At 43.0% G+C, this 18,796-nt stretch overlaps 2 protein-coding genes across 14 annotated transcripts in view; one reads left to right on the forward strand and one right to left on the reverse strand.

Moving 5' to 3' along the window:
• ADRB1 (adrenoceptor beta 1) overlaps positions 1 to 18,796 on the forward strand; it is a 64,856-nt gene that overhangs the window by 25,535 nt on the left and 20,525 nt on the right. The window contains exon 3 of one of the 4 annotated variants that reach the window (XM_067300276.1): positions 6,480 to 7,225. The exons of the other annotated variants lie outside the window; for them this stretch is intronic. The gene's annotated coding sequence lies outside the window, so the exon portion shown is untranslated. Of the gene's footprint in view, positions 1 to 6,479; positions 7,226 to 18,796 lie in introns of those variants that run through there. 4 annotated transcript variants of the gene reach the window in all.
• CCDC186 (coiled-coil domain containing 186) overlaps positions 11,371 to 18,796 on the reverse strand; it is a 41,246-nt gene continuing 33,820 nt past the window's right edge. For all 10 annotated transcript variants that reach the window (XM_067300275.1, XM_067300269.1, XM_067300268.1 and 7 more), the window contains 3 exons: positions 18,217 to 18,427; positions 16,072 to 16,291; positions 11,371 to 15,421 (listed from right to left, as the gene is read on the reverse strand). In XM_067300275.1, the coding sequence (XP_067156376.1) occupies positions 15,335 to 15,421; positions 16,072 to 16,291; positions 18,217 to 18,427 (518 nt within the window). In that variant the 3' untranslated portion in view covers positions 11,371 to 15,334. The remainder of the gene's footprint in view (positions 15,422 to 16,071; positions 16,292 to 18,216; positions 18,428 to 18,796) is intronic.

An 18,796-nucleotide genomic window follows, 5' to 3' on the forward strand; every position in this document is an offset into this window, starting at 1 on the left:
GGTGACAACGCCAAGGGCAGGGAGGAATGCTTCTGCAAATCGACCCCACTGTAGCCTGCAGAAAGCATTCTGCAATGGGAAAACAAACCTCCTTCCATGACCTAGTTTCAGACTTGGTCACTGGCCTGTCTTCTCAGCGTCACTGAAACCGTGGTGGGATACATGTCCCAGGCCCCCTTTAGCCCAGTCTCTTGACTCTGAATTCCCAACCCTGCTGCCCCTGGATTGCTCTGTAATGAGAACAAAAGTCAAACCCTGCTCAAGTATGCCCTGCAACAAGACTGGAGTGGCGTGTGCAGAGATAAGGCTTCACAGAGAGGTCCTACGTCTGTTTGTCATGCAACAAGACATGGTTTCTCACTTTGGGGGACAAGGGAAATTTCAGACTAACCTTTTCTCTACCAAGCCATTAATAACATTTACAGGAACGGTAAGTGCAGTTTAAGAGTATTTCTAGTTGCCAACTTAGTGGCAGTCTTGAATGGGGAGTCTGTTGCCCAAGGTAGGTAGGTTGCAGCTCTCCCTGTGTCTCTGCTGCACTGCATTTGCCTTTGCAAATGTCCTAAATGTGAGAGAAAAGAATGGTGGACTCTCTGGCTGCCAGAACCCCCAAAATTAGCCAAAGGGACTGGAAACGTCTCCTTTAAAAAGTCCTCAGTCAGCATCTCCAAAATGGGTAATGGAGATCAAAAGAAGTGATCCTTAAACTCAGAGACTGCTTTTAAGAACAATCTCAAAGTGAGTGGAACTCAACATGGCCTGCTGTGATTGCCACCAAACTCTGCACAAAACTCAGAGCATTGCAAAGGCCCCTAACTTCAGACAGTTATAGCTATCACTGTAGCTGTCACCCGGCTTTGCTCTTACATGCAATGGAAAGAAGTGAGAAGTAGGGTTTGCATTGCTAACTATGATCTTAAAAAGAGTGTTTACTGCCAAGTTCACATTTGTGATTTGTTGGGCCCTTGCAAAACAAGAGACTCTTGCAGCTCCCATGGGACTCAGCTCCCAAAAGGGAGCTGGTTTGGTCAGGCTGGAGAGCAGAAGGTGAGGGGGATCTAATTGCTGTCTTTAGTGACTTTAGGGTTTGTAGGGAAGGCAGTCTTCATTTTCACTAACATTTTCATATGAGAGGTAAAGCAGGGTCCCAGGCAGGCTGTGGGATCTCCATCCCTGCAGATGTCCAGACCTTGACCTAACTTGGAAGTTGGCCCTGCTTTGAGCAGTGTTTGGACTCAGGGTCCCTTCTGGCCTGAGGAATTCACTGAGCCTAACAGCTACTAACCCAGCCCTTTTCCCTCCACTAGTGACAGAATTGCACAACAAACTCCAGTTGTGCTAACTCCTCTTTGCAAGCCCCGCAGCTTTCCTGTCCTTTAGATACATCATCTACAAAATAAGATGTAGGATAACAATAAACTGTAGGATAACAGCTACTTTCTCTGCTGACACCCCCTGTCTGAGGGTCCTATGCATCACAGCAAATGTAACAGTGACTTGAACGCAAGGTATGACTACAGTGTCGCAAAACACTTTCAAGCCCTTCAAAACCCTAGTCTTCTCCCCTTTTCCCTTGGGTATTTCCTACTGTCCCTGTTCTCACCTGTCCTCTGATCTGGGGAAGAGACCGTTCTCTATTTTGACAACAGCAGGCCTGGCTAGCAGGTCAGTGCTCAGTGCTGGTGCTTCCTCAGCTCTGCGTAGCACAGACAGGCACTGCGGTGCGCCTGTGCCCTGGGTGCACCCCAGCCAACAAGCAGAGCTTATTGTCATGGCCTAAACTTATTTCCCCTTCATACTCCTGGCCAGGACCTTGGTGTCTGCCACACCTTCAGAGTTGGAGAAAACCGGGACCTATAAAGTAAATGCTAGACAAGTTTCAAGCCATTTCTTCACATCTGGGAGCACAGCTAGGGTACAGCAGCAACAATTAGAGCTCAACACTGCCCCTATGGACACTTTGGCACCATGGGCTCTCATTTGAGATGGAACTGCACTCTTTTTGCTTTGATTGAAACAGATCCCACCCAAAGACAAGGGACAGTATTATCGGTCTTTCAATTTCTTGGCTTTCACAGGGAACATTCCTGTTGCTAATCCTATTCCTTGAAGGACAGAAGACAGAAAAGCTCCTACAGGCCTTGGATTCTCCTGCACAAAACCAATATGCTCCTTTACTCGAGGAAATGTGCAGTTCAGAAGGCTGCTAAATGGCATCCGGCATGCTCATACTTGTACACCACACATGGCTTATTTTATCCCCAGGTCTGTAATCTTGAGTAATGGGGCCTGACGTGTGTGTTTTTCCATAACACAATCTCTTCAGGTCAAATTAATTCTATGATTTCCATCTGCTTCCTCCTCTACATAAATGATGAAGACTTCCTGAAGCTAACGGCCAAACTTGCTCAAAACTGGGCATTAAAATTAATCCTTTGTTCTTAAGTACTTTTTGTAGACTGATTTACTCCAGGTTTTACTTCTCCCTTCTTTTCTCATAGATGTGTAGGTCCCAAAGCAGCAGACAAAAGAGGTATTTTATAGGGGGGGAGAGAGGACGGTGGGAAGACCAGGACAGTGTAGAGTGTGAAGTGACTTGTAGGTGGGATTGAGCCTGTCTTTATGCTCACAGTCACAAAAATTGCAAAAAGTCTTTGCTGAGATCTTTCTGTTGAGTTGCTGTCAGGGTCTGTGCCTGCATGTGGGGCAAGGGCAGTTTTGTGGCTGTAGATCAGGTCCCTGAGCCTGAGGTTCACCGCAGACTTCCTTTCCAACCTTGAATGAGCTCATGCCTGCACCCTGCTTCCCTGTTCGAAGGATGAGGTCAGCGATCTCCTAGACATTTCTGAGAAAATGTTAACCGAGGTCTGTGTTTAAAAATATCGGTCTCTGCTTACCAATTTCACAGGGTGCTCTACAACCAGGAGTTTTATATTTGAGCCCAAGTAACACTGTGCCCTGTAGGTCCTCTTTGCGTTAAGAGGAACTGAGATTTGGAGGGGAACATCTTGTATTGTGCATGCATTTCCCCTCTCCTGCTTATCAGGCATTGCATCATGTTGCTTGTGCTAAAGTCTAAAATACAGATGAAGCTGTGAAACATGAATAATCAGTAGATACCCCAGAAGTACATCCAATTAAGAAAGGGTGTTGGGTGAATAAAATGTATTTTACTCCCTCATCAAGAAATGTTTGTTCATTGCTTTTTAGTAAAATATAGGGGTGGGTCGGAGCAAGGAGATTTGTATCTTTGTGTGGGCACTATACAACTAGGCATTTTATCATGCCTAGTTTATTACTTGAATGGAATGCTAGCAAAAGCAGTGCTGGGACCACAATATTTTCATAACCTGTGAAAGGCATGGAGCAGAAGTCTAGACAACATAACCTGTATCTCCCACCTGCAATGCAACCAGCAGAATTTATCTTACTGGTAGGACATCTCTCAAGCAGAGATCTCAAAGCCCTCGGTGGAGTGTATTCCTTCTCTTTTCAAAAGGGCATGATGCTCATCACATCCTTATCCAGCTTTAGCATGACTCTTTGTTTGGGCAAGATGAGGCATCCTCATGCAGAAGTCTAGCTTTCTTAGGTTGTTCTGCTCACCAAATGGATCTGCTCTAGTTGTAGTTTTAGATGTGGTGGGTTTAAAACTAATCTAGCCAAAAATTTACAAACCTGAGCATGCATTCTTCATTCTTCCTTCAATATCACTCCTCAGAGAAAGGTCTGGTTGGTGCTTTCTGTAAGGTTGAGGTCTTGCTCTCATTCAGATGGTGTGCTGCCACACAGCAAGGAGAGAAGGCAGCTGTAAGCAACATCTCCCCCATCAGGCCCCTTTATTGTAACACTGCTTTAAGCTAGGTCATTTGCTTTATTTGTGTTTGTTCTTGTGTCTATAGGTTCAAAGAATCACCCATTTTTACCTGTGAATTATGGGGTCTATATCTGTGTTACACAAATAAATACTGTAGGTGTTTTTCTTCTTGATTGTCCTGCGAGTAATTTATATTCTACTGGCAGCAGTTGAATTATGTCATTGCATCACTTTATCTGTTTTTCTTGGAGGCAATTTTGATTTCCTTGGCATTACAGTGAAGGCATCTTTGCAGACCTGTGCACCTGCTAGCTGTACACTCAGTCTCCCCTTTTGTGCACCTTGCACTAGCCTCTGGAAGTCTAAACTTTGCAAAGTACTTATTTTGAAATTCTTTCCTTGCTAGTTCACAAAGGCCAAGATAATTTCTCTTCCCCTTAATTTTGGTATGTGAAACCTTTAAACTTTTCTTTTTGATAGTAGTGTCTAGAAGATCCAGGCAAGAACCAGGAACGATTCATGCTGGGTTCTGCATAGGCAAAACCCAACAATCCCTGTCCCCAAGTGTTTCTGAGGTAACCTTCACACAAGACAACAGATGGATACGGACAGAAGAACAGAAGCATCAGGAAATGATGATGCAGCATTACCCAGCATGACAGACATACGTGCTTGGCATGTTAACCATTTTCAGACCTTTGCAAGCAGCAGTGTAAAGGGTTTTTAAAAGAACCGTAAATGATGAATAGTTACTTTTGAGGCAGTTCTTTTGCAGTGCTTTTCCTTCACTGCATCCATAGCTCTACTGTAACATGTCCCTCTTTGTATGTGCACCTTTCCAAAAGATTGAATTTTGGCTCGTATTTTTCCCTCAGCTATTTTTCAAACCCCACTCCCTAGTCCTGGCTGTTCTGCTTTGAAGGTATTGCCAGCTTCCCACAACATTAGTGCAGGGCTCTTGGTGCTTTCACGTTCAAATCCTTGCGTTTTTCATCCTCACTCCTGTGATAATACAATCTCCCCTCCCTTGCAAGAGCTGACAGGCAAATCAGACATGTATAGTTTGCCAGTGCAGAGTTGTCTGTGGTCTTATATTACCGATTATATTTCTTACCGATTATATTCCCCTCAGCATGTCCTGCCAGGAGTGCCCCATGCAGCGCTCATCCCCGCAGTGCTGCTGCAGGATGCTCGTGGGGACGGAGCGCGCGAGGGGCACCTGGCTGACGGGCCCAGTGGGCCACCTTTGCTTTCAAGGGGCACCAGCAAACGGCGCCTTCACCACACGAGCAGGATGGAGGGCAGGAGCGTGGCTGGAAGCCGGCTCTCTCCTCTCGGCCCAGGCAGCCCTGCCGTGGGCCTGGGGCTACGGGAAGCTAGCTGGCCTGTACCCCGGGGGCAAGCATGGCTTGTGTCATTCTTCCCACTGAGATGAGCAAATTCTCCAAACTTTGGGCATCCAGGAACCCAACAGCGAACTAGAACTGCGAGCAACTTGCTGTCCTCACGACTTCTTGTCATAAGATCTAGGAAGAAGCAGGAAAGAAATGGAACCAGCAATTACTATGAGACCAAGCGATGCTCAAAGCGCTTCCCTTTGCATTGCACAGCTTCTGGGTAGGCCCATGCAAAGCTGAACTGGGTGGATTTTTCCTACGATGAGTACGTGTCTTATTCCTCAATAGAAATGCAACTAAATAATCAAGAAGCTGAGTGAGGTCTGGCAGGGGCTGGAGCTTCTGGCTCCCTGTGGAGGCAGCAAACTCACAGGAACACGGGTAAGAAAGAGGGGAAGGGAAAATTGATGGGCTTCGGAGCTGACAAGGGCCAACGCAGGCAGATGTTTCGCAAAAGGAACCTCCAAAGTAAATACATTTTGTAAAAGCAAATTCTGTGCCACGCTGCCAAGAGCAGTCAGCCTTTTCTGTTTCTTTTTCATAAATATTCACTTAAAATTGAATCTTTTGGATGCTCCAGAGTTTAATATGGAGAAGTTAAGATTGTGCTTTGAGTTGCACTCCAGATTTGGACTTGCAGTGGGCACTGTTCATTTTCTGTCAAGAAGAGGAAACACCGTGGCTCTGTCCGCGAACACTAGCTTGCTGTGAACCCTTCAGCAGGCAACGCGGTGCAAGCTTGCTCACCCACGCTGCTCAGACAACTTCTTCTCACATTGGGACTTTGGTCTGTTCCAAAAACCAAGTGGTTGTTTTCTTCTGTGCCAGTACTACTTTTTTAAAAAAAACATTTCTTCCTTTTTTCTCTTAGCTTTTTCCCAGCTAGCCACTTCCTAGCCCTTTCTTCTCACTTGTATTTTAATTTTTAACCTTTTCTACTTGGCCAAAACAGTTTCCTCCCACCCAGAGCTGTTCAGAAGAGTAGCTTGTGACAACTGTGTTCAAGGTAATACTGGTAATTAGAAAGCAAGTGTGGGGTTTTCTCACACAACTTTTTTGTTTTTATCATGTGTTTAACTAGCTTGTTTTTTCTGATACCACAAGTAGCAGTGACTAACCCAAACTTGCCTTCTGAAACCTAGCAAAGGCATAACAATAAACTGAGTTAGGGATTTTTTTTAAAAGTATGATGTTTTCAGAAATAGAGTTTTTGTTCAGGCCTAACCTCAACATGTCACAAACAAGCTCAATTCCTCAATTCACAGGCAAATTGCAGGTAGAAAAGTCCCACAAGGACAAGACTTGTTGCAGCGTCTGCTCCATCCTCCCGACAGTGCAAGCTTGGATTTCCACTTCCTGGGGGCAGACCTTCACAGCCGCAGCTAACGCAGCCACATTTGGTATCCCCCCAGGGAGAGAAAGGCTGGCTGGGTAGTCGCAGCAGAAGCAACATAGCTGTAAAGCCACTTTCTTTTCCAGCTCTGCCTCAGCTACTCTGGCTAACCTCATTCCTGCTTAAAGGTTTCCCCTAACTGGTGACCTGGCAGGTTGGTAAAGGAACATCGGGTCCTTCAGATGTCCCTGTACTGTTTGTTGCGTATATTGGGTCCCTAGAGGCCAGAAGACTGTAAACTCTAAGGAACCTTCATATTTTGGACAACTTATGAATTTTTCATCTTTACACGTATCAAGGATCAGGACCCCAGCTGAAATTCCCCCTACCCTGCTGCTGTGTCCAAGATGGACTCCTCTTCAGTTCACAAAGCACCTGCACAAAGGAAGGTGCCGGTCAGGCAAACTGCTTCTCCATGCCCTGGCCCTGTGCTCCCTGCACGGTCGGGGATGGGGGATTGGAGCAGAAGCCCTGTGCAGTTGGCCCAAGTCACCCTTTGGAAGTGCCTCGCTTCCTTGCTTGTCTATTCAAGACTGCCTTTCTTGCCAGAAATGTTCCTCAGCAGCTGGTGCTAAGCTTACCGCTTTGGGTTGGGAAGTTTGTTTTCAATGTTTGCTCTGACACACAATTAATTAAACCTAAGTCCCTCTTTTTATTGCTCTCAAGAGAAATCATACTGGCTTGCATGCCCCAGCCTTTGGGGAGGTTTCCATTGTTTCAGCTACCGCCGCAGCCAAGAAAGGCTAAATCACACTCTCGCTCAGTGTGGATGGGAGGGAGTTTGCCTGCCACCATGCCTCAGCACGCCTTGCAGGTGCCTATACATATTTTTTGAGCAAGAGACACATTGCAGTGAATCTGACATCGCAAGGTGACCACTACCAGCAAGGTATCTGCTATGTAACCAACTGAGCAAGGTGAAAATTTAAATAGTTGAACTCTCCTTCACTGTCAACAAGCAGCCTTTGAAGACAGCAGGGGAAGTCTGAGAGAGGAAAAGTTAACCTAAGTCAGGTTTAAAAAAAAAAATTTAACATGGGGTCCTGGCTTACTGCCAAGTCCATCACTTCTCTTCCATAAGCTTCACCTGCCTTAGGAGCAAAGATAAATTTGGTTCAGCCTGTGGTTTGTCAGGTCCCAATTTAAAGGTTCACCTACATTTGTGAAGTGCCAATGTGGTAGCATGTTGCTGCCAGCAGCCTGTCTTGGGGCGTTTGGTGGCAAGGTTGTAGGGCCCCTCTGGGTACAGACTCAAGAACAACTGCAAGGGCTTCAAAGCCTGGCTCCGCAGGGCCACAGCTACCTGGATCAATCTTTACTCACTTCACCGCATTGGCTTACAAAGCAGGGACTTTCCTCCGCCAGTCCTTGCTGATGGAAAACGCCTGCGTGGCTCCAGCTGGATCTAATGCCCAGAAATGTCTGAGTAAAGCCAAATGAAACAAGGGGCTGTGAGCGCTGGAGGAGCAGGGCTTACCTGGAGGCACACAGCCTTTTCGCTGCCAGCCCTCCTGCCTCCCTCGAGGAGTTCCTGTCCCTGCAGCATGGATGACTCGGGGGGGGGGGGGGTGCCACTGCCTCTGACATGCTACAGGTCACAGGCTTGTCAGGGAGAACAGATACTATTTTTGCTTGGCCTCAAAAGGCTGAGCAGTGACCTGCAGTGGGTCAGGAGCTGATTGAACAGGCTAATAACTGCACAGCTTGAGGAGCAGGTGGACAGCTGTGGGCAATAGCCTCCCCAGCATCATACATTTCAGCTAGAGCCCTGGGCCAGTCCTGGCTCTTCCCTGCCGCAGTGGAGTCCTGTCCCCTGTGTAAACCATCCCCACCGGCTGATTGAGCACTAGGGTCAGATTAGACACATGGCACCAGCTCACAGGCAAGGGGAAGGGAACAGGAAAGGGTCACCATGAGCCAAGTTGCCAGTAGCTCCTGTCATTCCCAACTTTAAACCCATGATAAGCTGATATCAGCTTTTTCTAATTTGTCACTTCAGTTCATGGGTGAAAAACCTCTTCCACTTCCATCTCCAGAAGGGTGAAGTCCTTAAACATTTTCTAGAGTCTATCTAATCAATACTTCTCCTGTAATCTAATTACTAAAGTGAAATAAGACCAGCTGATTGGTACAAGCCACTTAGAGCATTAACAGGTTGCAGGTCTGAGCCCGAGGTCAGACTTTTTCAGCCTCTTTGACTTGCCAGAGTTTCCAGAGAATCTGCGGAGCCATGAAACAGATTTAAACTGACTGGCACTAGGCTTGCTTTTCTTCGGGCATAGCTTTGCCATACCCTGCTTTTACCTGCAGTGCTGATATAAGGAATTCTCACCTTCTCCCCTGTGTCCGGCTCTGACTGGAGTTAAAATAATTTCAGATCGAATAATTTTCTTTCAGAATATTTTTAACCAGCTGCTTTTACAGTGCAGCCCCACAAACTCTTCTGTCAGATGAATGTGGGGACTTACAGCACTGAGGCAAGAATGGTCAGGAGCAATTCACGAAGCCACTCTCTGAAATCACAGCCTCAGTTACCTCTTACAGACCATAGCTTGAAAAAACATTGCCCTAAACTCATGGCTTGCTTCAAGCTATCTTCATCTTCAAAGGCAGCACCTGCTCCTGAATAACTGCAGATTAGACAGCCCAGGGCAGTATTCAAGGACTTCTCAGAGACCTCTAAGGGAATGGCTCTTCTTGTTAGGCTGTACTCACCTACCTCGTGTCAAAACACAAGCATTTTAGGTTAGAATTTAGAGGCTTCTCAGTGCTTTCATGTGTTAATTTGCCTTATTGCATTCTCATGAGATTATTTCTTTAATAGAAACTGCTTAAGCAGCCCACAGGCATTCAGAGCAGAATGAATCCAGTCCTTTAGTCAGCTAGGTGCTTCACTTGAGGCATTAGAGCAGCCTCGCTGAGAGCAGTGGGCAGCTGCACATGGTGAAGAGCCCAGCAAAACCGGAAGGCCGAACATTTTCCCAACTATAGGGCACCCACTAAGGCAAAACAGCTACGAACATATTTAATGGCTTATTTACAAGCATTAGATGAGAACAACTTGTTCAGAAGCGCTCACTCTTCTACTACAACAGGTACATTTATGCATGCAAAAATCTTGCAAAGTCTGGAACTGTGGTTTAGTGCAAAATAGCCTAAAACCAGCAGCAATAACAAAACCTCAACCCCCTGTTTAAAAAAAAAAGTCTTAAAATAGGGCAAGGAGTGAGACAGGAAAGCAGGAAAGTAGCAGTGATTTTCTCAGTCAGCTAGACAAGTTACTAGCATCGAGTTCTATATTTATTACCCAATAGCTCCAGTATCAGATTGGCTTGCTTCAAGGCTGAGTACTTAACACCGTTGTGCTGGGAGAACCCTTCCTCTGCAAACACAGTTGTGCTGTTCCAGTCTGAAATGCAGACCTACCTATAAAATGGGGATGAGAAGTTGTTTGCCAGATGACTACTTGCAAATAACAAAGCCAAGATTTGTATTTGAGGAAACTTTGCTTTAGGCTGCTGTTTCCAAACAACAGTGTAAAGTACTGGAAGCACAAAAAGAAAAAAATCTTGATTTTTGTCTCATCTGTCAGCAAGAGCTGCATCTGCTCCCAGTGGAAAAGGCTGAAAGAACAGCAGTGAACTGCAAAACAACTCCAGCATATGACCATACAAATAATAGTAACTAAAAAAAAAAACACACCAGGAGCCTTTACCCTGCTCCTGAGAAGCTAGTGGGAGTTTGCCGTCAAATTTCTACAGAAAATATGACCCCGTCTTCTTTCACTTAAGGCACTCCAGGAGATACTAAAATATAGTCCACAAGTTATCCCCTTCTCAGTCTTCCTTCTTCCCTGTCCCCCTGCAATTAGTTTGCATGGGCAAGACAATCCATACAAAACTGATTCCTGGGCTTTTAATACAGGCATAGTAAACAGGCAGCAATGACAGTATCACTTTTCTATAATGATATCATGGTTAAAACCAAAGACAGATCTCTCTAACTGAATAAATAAAACACAGTAGCAAGTAACAATATGCCAAATGTGGAGCTGTGACCAAGGGAACTGGCCCTTGCTACTGGGAGTATGAGACTGTCAAATTCACATTACACAAGGGAGAACAGGAATCCAGTAGTAAGGTCACTTACTGGAACTGACAGTGAATCACAGCAGTACTCAATTGTAGCACACCTACCACCAGTCCTTAGGATGGAAGAAATCTCACCCCCATTTCCAAGAGCTTCTGAAGCATGGTATGAAAGGTGTGCAGGCCTGTTTCCCCGGCTTTGCTGTTGGACGGTCTTGCAATATCTGAGGTACACAACAAAGATGCACTGCCATCTCTTGTTCAGAGAGTGCAATAGAAAAGCACAGGCAGCAGCAAGACTTGCCCTGCCAGGCTGTAGGTAGCAAGCCCTCCAACTGCAGATTATATGATTTTGGCATATATAGTTATATCTCCTGAAGGAAAACAAGAAGGTGCTTTTATGGTGCACTCCCAGTCACCATACTAACAAGAACAATTAGCTAGCAATGAATTTGCTTTTAGCCCAGAGCACATGTTTACAAGCCACACACGAGGCCATTTCTGCACTGCGAGAAGGAAGACTCCCCCTCAGAAAAGATGACTGCTACCCAGCATGGAGCACAACGCCACCACCACAAGCCTTCACTCAGAGCTAGCCCAGGTCTCTCTGTAATCTAGAATTAGACTGTGGTAAACAGGCAATGGTGCAAACCACAAACTCAAAACAGACGCTCACATATTTGTATGTTTATTATTTCAAAGTACAATATATACATAATGTATAGTGATGTCTTCCAAAACTTTATACAGAAACAAGTATCTACAAAATTAGATCAATAGACATTTGTGTACATTCAGACAACATACATATATTGGAAGAGTCAACATAGTTTCACTGTCAGAACACAAAAATAGGAAGTAAAGGAAACCCCATCCACCTTGAAAAAGCTCTAAATACCACCCTCCTCCCTCTGTAACTCAGCGATTTGCCTTTTGAAAGGTTTCAGGCTGTTTTGGAGGCATGATAAAGCTGATTTCTAGTGCCACCTACTGTTAACGTTTATCACCACAGTTGTTTCCATTGGCAGCTAAAAGAGTAAATGAGCCCATTCCTACAGGATGCATCAGGCCTTGTTCCCTGGACCACTGGGACTCGATCCCAGTTCTGTAGCATGCCAGCACTCAGCTTTAAACTCGATTCAGTGGGAGCCAGAGACCCGATTTTTCTAGTTATGAAACAAATCTTTTAATGAAGAGTTTTCCAAAGGGTAACTTGTGTTTTAGTAGTTGGAGATACTGCAGCTGTTGCCAGCAACAGGTGAAGAAGATGAGAACATCTCTGACAAGCATAAATCGATCCCCACTGCTTTGGGGAGACTGAAACTATTGCACAAGTTTATGTGGCAGAAAACCAGTGATTTTTATAGCATGAAGTGGTACCCTTCAGTTAGGAAGGTCTGGCTTAAGACAACTTCAGTGCTGGATTTTAGAAGGTGGAAAAGCGTAGGCAGCTTTTCTGTAGGGCCTCTAAGAACATCAGGATGTGGGATGTTTGCATTAAAAAGAGCACCCTGAGTATTCAAGAAACAGATGTAGGATACCTGCCTGTAGGATACAACTAGCTACAAGCTTGGCATTTTCAAAAAAAGCCTGTGGCAATTAGGAATCTAATGGACACTGAATTTCAATGGCACATATGTAGCTAACTGCTCCAGGCTGTCTTCAAAATACCAGTTTATCTGAGGACAATTTTCAGTCTAATATTCATAACATAATGATAAGAAGCTTCCAAAATAAGTGAAAAGTGATTGCTGCACAAGCCTTGCATCCACTCTAGAGCAGCCAGGGTTCACCTGTGTGATATAAACCCATCCCTCAGAAACCCAGTAGCCTGTTCTCCATTACGCAGCTTTTCACAGAAAGCATCCTTGCTATGTGCACCAACAATATTAGATATCTGACACTTAATTTAGCCCATGAAAAAAGGCAGGTGGCTTGACAGCAACTTTTATATGGATAATACAGCATTCCCTCTCAGGAATAAGCAACATTACTACGCAAAGTTGCTAACTGACCCTGTCACGTATTCAAATTTCTTGGCTTACTCTAGTCATTTGCCAGTGTGCAAACTAGAATGAAATTTCCATCTTTCACAGGTATGTTTAAAATAAAGCATCTAGAAGAAAACCTTGGTCCATGTAAATACAGTATGCAATAAACAAAGTGATTTTTTTGGGCTGCTTTGTGTGTCTCCATAACCAAGAAAAAAAGTCTGAAAATTCACCTAGTGTTACAGAGAGGAAGCAGCATTTTCAGCAGGGCAGGAGGACAACTAACCAGGTTTCTCAAATAACTTAAAAAGAGAAACAACATGCCAAAAAGAAGTAAAAATTCCCACAATATCATTGCACTTATTCCATCTGCATCACACCTCTCCTTCATTCACATTGCACACCTGAAGAACATATATGATTACAATATTAACATGGCATCTAAAATACTGGAGTCATTCAGCTGAATGCTGGAAAAATATCCAGAGAGCTGGTACATTAAAGCATGAAAACACAAACATACAAGAGCTAAGCTATGTTTTGACATGCGAATTTTTCTTCCTAAAATTCTTTCTTTCCGCAGAAGGTCTAGTCCAGTTGGGGCAACTGCCTGTTTGCTCCAGGTGAGCTCTCAGCTTTCTGGAAGATGGTGACAAATCTGTTTCAGCAGAACCTGGAATTTTCTCCTCCACATCACTTAAACAACAATAAAGCCGGACTCCCATGACTGGATGAGTCAAAATTCCCTAACACTTTGCATAACCATTGCTCTCAGGAGTTAAAAAAAAAAAAAAAAAGATAGATATGTATAAAAACCCATCCAGGTTAAAGGGTCACAGTTCCTACAGTGCTCATCAAGTTTTAAATCACTTGTTTTTATCCTCCCTTTCTAAACAAATACTTAATCCTCTTACACTAAAAGGACCAGCTATTCAAGACTCCAGAGGCTCTTTGGGCAACTTACCAGGCCTTAACCTTGCAAGCACCTTCAGAGATGTCTATCTTCAAAGTAAAAAGGAAGTCTCCCTCTCTTGCACCAAACTACTCATAAGAATCAAATTAGGCCCTTATGCTCAATTCAGTTCATTACAAAGCCCCCAAACTGCTCAAGTGACTCAGTGGCACCTGAAAATGGAGCACACACACCTAAGTCGTCCAGGTGCTTTGATAAATTTTTCTCCCTTGTGCTATAGCATTCAGGCCTCTTGTTTTATATATGATGCAAATGGCAACTGGGATAAGACAAAAGAAACATTTTTTCAAGTGTCTTTTCTAATTAAAATAGCTGAAGCATTATTCTTTTAAGTGCACGCTAAATATTTTTTTCATGATAATAGGAAGTGCAAATATTTAATAAAAAGACAAAATATATATTTACACTGTGACCTGGTCTGGCTCTGATCAATAAATTTTGGTCAAAAGGCAATAAATACATAAATCTATGCATTTACTGCTGGAATAAAGACATTCCAGTTCCTGTAAATTATTCTGGAATTAAAATGTGAAAATGACATCGTGACAAACTAGATTCTTGTCATCTTGATACTCTTCCTCCACCACACTCTCAGTCACTGAAGGATTAAGTATCAGATCTGAGTTCATACCATTTTGACAGTCTCCTCCACAACAGGAAAACAGAGTCTCTCCGATTCTGTGCCACTTTTATAGTCCAACCAACAGACTGCAAACCCACTTAAACACATTTCCCATTTCTTACTGTCGCTGTCACTGGCTGGTCTATCCATAGTTAATGAGAAAACTCAGTAGGCTTAAATTTTGAAAACAGATTGAATCAGGAGGTCTCTCTGTACATATGTAACAGTGGGCAATTTAAACTCCTACTTTTTAAATGTTATTAGTTATGCAGAAAGTAAGAGAACTTTAGTAACCAACTACCTGAGATCAGAATTCTTTAGATTCATACGTATAAAGATCAGGGGTTTATAAGATTTGTTGAGTTGACACTTGTTTTAATCACATATACTCAACAACTGAACCAGCAAGTTTCTTAATCCCTTATTTTTAATATTGCTTCACTTCTTTTAAATAAAGAAACACCAAGTTGAATGTTAACCTAAAGTAGAAAATATGCAATACCATGGCCATCACTTAAAAAACAAATTTTGTGACAAAGCATTATTCTTCCATGCTCATATCAAAAATGCTTAATCAACCTAAATATCAGAAATAATATGCAAGGAAGTAATGTCTGAAAGCCCTTAAAGCTCAGTAACACTGGATATGTTCAACAGCAACTAAAAAATAATCAGCTTTATTTTTCCAAGCTCCATCATTAAAAAAGTGATTAATTATACAGTGCAGAAATTAAAATCTCATTGCAACTCACTCAATACACAGTATGCACTGCAAATCGTCTGTATGTCATTTCAAACAAAATTTTTATCTCAATGTAGTGTGTAGTAAAATTCAGCAACATCTCAGGCTGGTAGATAGAACCATGCTGATGCCAAACCCTGTAGACCTTCTCTCACATGGAGGACAGCCTGTATAGTTAAAGGTTGTATATGTAAAGTACTGGATGCTTGTGCTAGCAGGTAACCATATTTCAGGAAAACTGTAAAAAAGCAATGGTCTGTAGCACCTGCCTTTTCCGCATCTTCATGCTGCTTATTCCATAAGAGTTTTAGTTATGTTGGCTTCATTCCAGGCCTTTCCAGTTCATGCTGGTGTTTAGTAAGCCGTTCTATTTCTGTTCCTAGAGTCTGAAGGTTTTCCTTGGGGGGGGGGGGGGGGGGGGGAGATAAATAATACAGGAAAAATGAGACAATCAGCACAAAATGCACCGATAAGTTAAAGTTACCATCTAAGTCAGCAGATTGAAATTTCAAGTATCCAGAACAAATAAAAATGATTAGCTGGGGGTGGGGAAAACCAAACCCATTTCAATAAAGGATGCGAAGCTCTGAACAAGTCTTTGGTAGTCAGTAAGATTCTAAGGGCTGTCCCTAGAAGGCACAGCACTCCAAGGGGACCAGTGCTTACAGGAAGAGATTTCCACTTCTGCAATACTGCAGTCCAGCGGGCAGCCTGCAGAACATTTTCCAGCCTGCCATGTTTCCATCACAGCAGACATGCTGCCCCAACAGCTCAAAATGGTATCCAGCTGTTGGTACAGGGCCAGGCACAAGTCACTGATTCCCAGTGATGGGAGGAGGGTATGGAGAGAGCCCTTCTCCCCTGACTGTGCAGGCAGTCCAAAATTTACTGCTGAGAGCCAGCCCATCAACGTGTCATATGATGGGACCCCAAAACAGAGGTTCAGACTGGACCATGTTACAGCACAAGTCATCTATTTCAAGTGCTCTTTGATTACTCAATGCTAAACATCACCAGTTCACAATGAGCTGAAAGAACAGTTACTCACTTTCAGTGTAATATTCTTCAGTAAGGTATCTTCTAACACAGCCTGCAGCTTCCTGTTTATCTCCAAGGAGAGTTCTAATGTGAGACCGCTGTCTGCGGGATGAGAAGTGTACAGAGATGCCATAATCCCACCCCGCCTGCTCAAGTGTACTTTGTTGAAGTCAGAGGCCTCTGAGGAAAGTGTTCCAGCTTCTTCCCGCAAAATGTAACTCTGAATAATTCTGGGGGGGGGGGTTAAAAAAAAAAAAAAAAAGACATCATAGCATTACAAGGCAGTGAAAAGGCAGACAAAGTAACTTCAAATTCCTGACATATTGCGTGCGTGTGTGTGTGCGCAAATAAATATTTTCCCCCTCATTGTTTTCAAGCACTACTGTTTCACCGGAAAGGCAATAAATTCAAATCCTGACCAACATAAATGGAAACTGCAATTTCCAGGATAGAGGAAAACCTAAATAACACAGATGCTATATGAGATGTCGACAGCAGAGAGACTACAACATTGTACAAGGATTACATATTCAGAGGTTCTTGAAGAAGTACTAATGCTGCTGGAGGAAAAAGGATGCTTAAAAGATGCCTCTTCATCTACTTCTCTTTCCTGAAAGGTCAAACAACATGCTGGACAATCCCACTTAAGTGGGATTTAAAGTTACCCCAAAATTTGAAACATCGTGCAGTTGAAGTCTGTTGTATGAAATATGATACAATCTCCAATTTTAAGATTAGTTTTCCAGAAAACCTGTCTTTCTCAGCACACAGGGCAGATCTGCTCCATTAATGTAGCAGCACATGCTGAAATTGGAAATGGCGCTACAAAGTAAGCAAGCCATGAGAGCTAGGAGGACGACTCTAGGATGGTAACCTGCAAATCTAGCTACCGTGCTCAAACATGCTCACAGATCTTATGCACGCAAGAAATGTTGCTTAAACCAACTTTTCCAGTAATGGCTATGATTACGTGCCTCACTTTCTGCCTGACTTGAGACCCTGGGGCTAGGCTTGCAGCAGTGCTGATAGTTCTCAGTAGCAACTGAGGTAAGTGGCATTAAATCCTGAATGCTTTCAAGGTGAGATAATTGGGGAGCAATATCTAGCATTTTTAAGCCTGGACCGAGAGCTAAAATCATCCATTATTGAACAGTTATTGAAGCATCCAAACTGTCCATCCAGCTCATAACTATCACTTCTTCAATTCACTTCAATGAAAGTTAGGTGGACAATAACAAAAATACACCATGAACTTTTAAAGGAAATAAGTCCTGAATATTCTACAGCCTCTTATGAATAACTGATATCAAATAATTAAAAATACCAGACAAAGTATGTAAAGATTATTAAAAATAATGCCTAGACTATATGTAATTTAAATTATTTTGCCTCTTTTTTGTTATAGTGTTTACAGACTCCAGACATGGAATCAAAGCCTTAAGATTTCCGAAGATGAAATAATAAATACAGAGGCTCTACAAGAGAGTCTTCACAAGCTGTAATTTAGTCCCTTGAAACGGTACCATATGAGTAGAAGTGTATAGACATGTTAAGAAAGGACAGTACTTAACAATCAGCAATACTTTTCAGAAGGTATATGCCACAATTTCTTCCTCTCCCTATGTTCTAGACATCACTCTAAAAAGAGTAGGTTTCCATGCAAGGGGAATCTTGTATCACTTGTTAAATACAGACAATCTTTTGTTAAGATATAATATATGTTTGGCATGCATGCCAGGCTGCAATCTGGAATTACGCAGTCTCTCATTCTAAAACAAATACTTACAATCAGCACCTTTTTAAGCACAGACTGAACTCTCTTGTTAGCCAATGGCAATGATCCACCTCAAATCAGCAACCAGGCGACCATTTTGCTACCAAAAAACTTGCATCATTCTATTTCTCCTGACAAATTTTAGTAGTAATGGACCCAAGATATAGATAAGAAGGTAACAACTCAGACAGCAATTACATAACAGCTGGGAAAAGGAAAAAAAAAAAAATCTAAGATTAACTATACTTTTGAGATCTGTCACTGAAATAATGTCTTAACTATTTTCATTCAGACAATTACTTGTCCTAAATAAAATCCAGACTTCTGTCCAGTGCAGCAGCTGAAAACTGAGAAACCATAAGAACCAAACTCAGAACATACTTAGTTTTTTTCCTGATTTCCTCCACTAGTTGTTTAATGTGATCCTCCATGAACTCCATCTTTTCATTTTTTCGAGCATGTGCCTTCTGTAGTCTCACTATTCTTTCAATCAAGACAGACTTGTCCACTTCTGGGAAGCTATCTACAGCTACTGAAGATCCAGTATTCTCAGGCGACCGATCCTCGTTGCTGCTGCGAGCATTAAGGGAACCTGCCAATACATTTGCATTTGTAAAGCTCTTTCTGCTATTACAACAGGTAGAATGTCTCCCACCAGTATGTTACATTCCCAGTAGTTTAGGATAGACAAAATATTTTTTTAAAATGTCAATCTCGCTTAGATGCTACTGAATTTCTATATAAGCAACATTTATAGCATTTTAATTATACATGCTGAAACAGTAGTATAGTCCCCTAGCATGAACATACTTCCACTAGTATAACTGTGCTTACACCAGTAATGCTTATTCCTACATAAGTACCTTCATATTAATATTACTTTGTACAAGACTGAGCTGACTTTAAACAGATCAGTTTTAGAGTCCACTAAAATTACAAACGTATGAAACCAGTATATAGA

Source organism: Apteryx mantelli, chromosome 7 (genome assembly GCF_036417845.1).
Source record: "Apteryx mantelli isolate bAptMan1 chromosome 7, bAptMan1.hap1, whole genome shotgun sequence".
NCBI lineage: Eukaryota > Metazoa > Chordata > Aves > Apterygiformes > Apterygidae > Apteryx > Apteryx mantelli.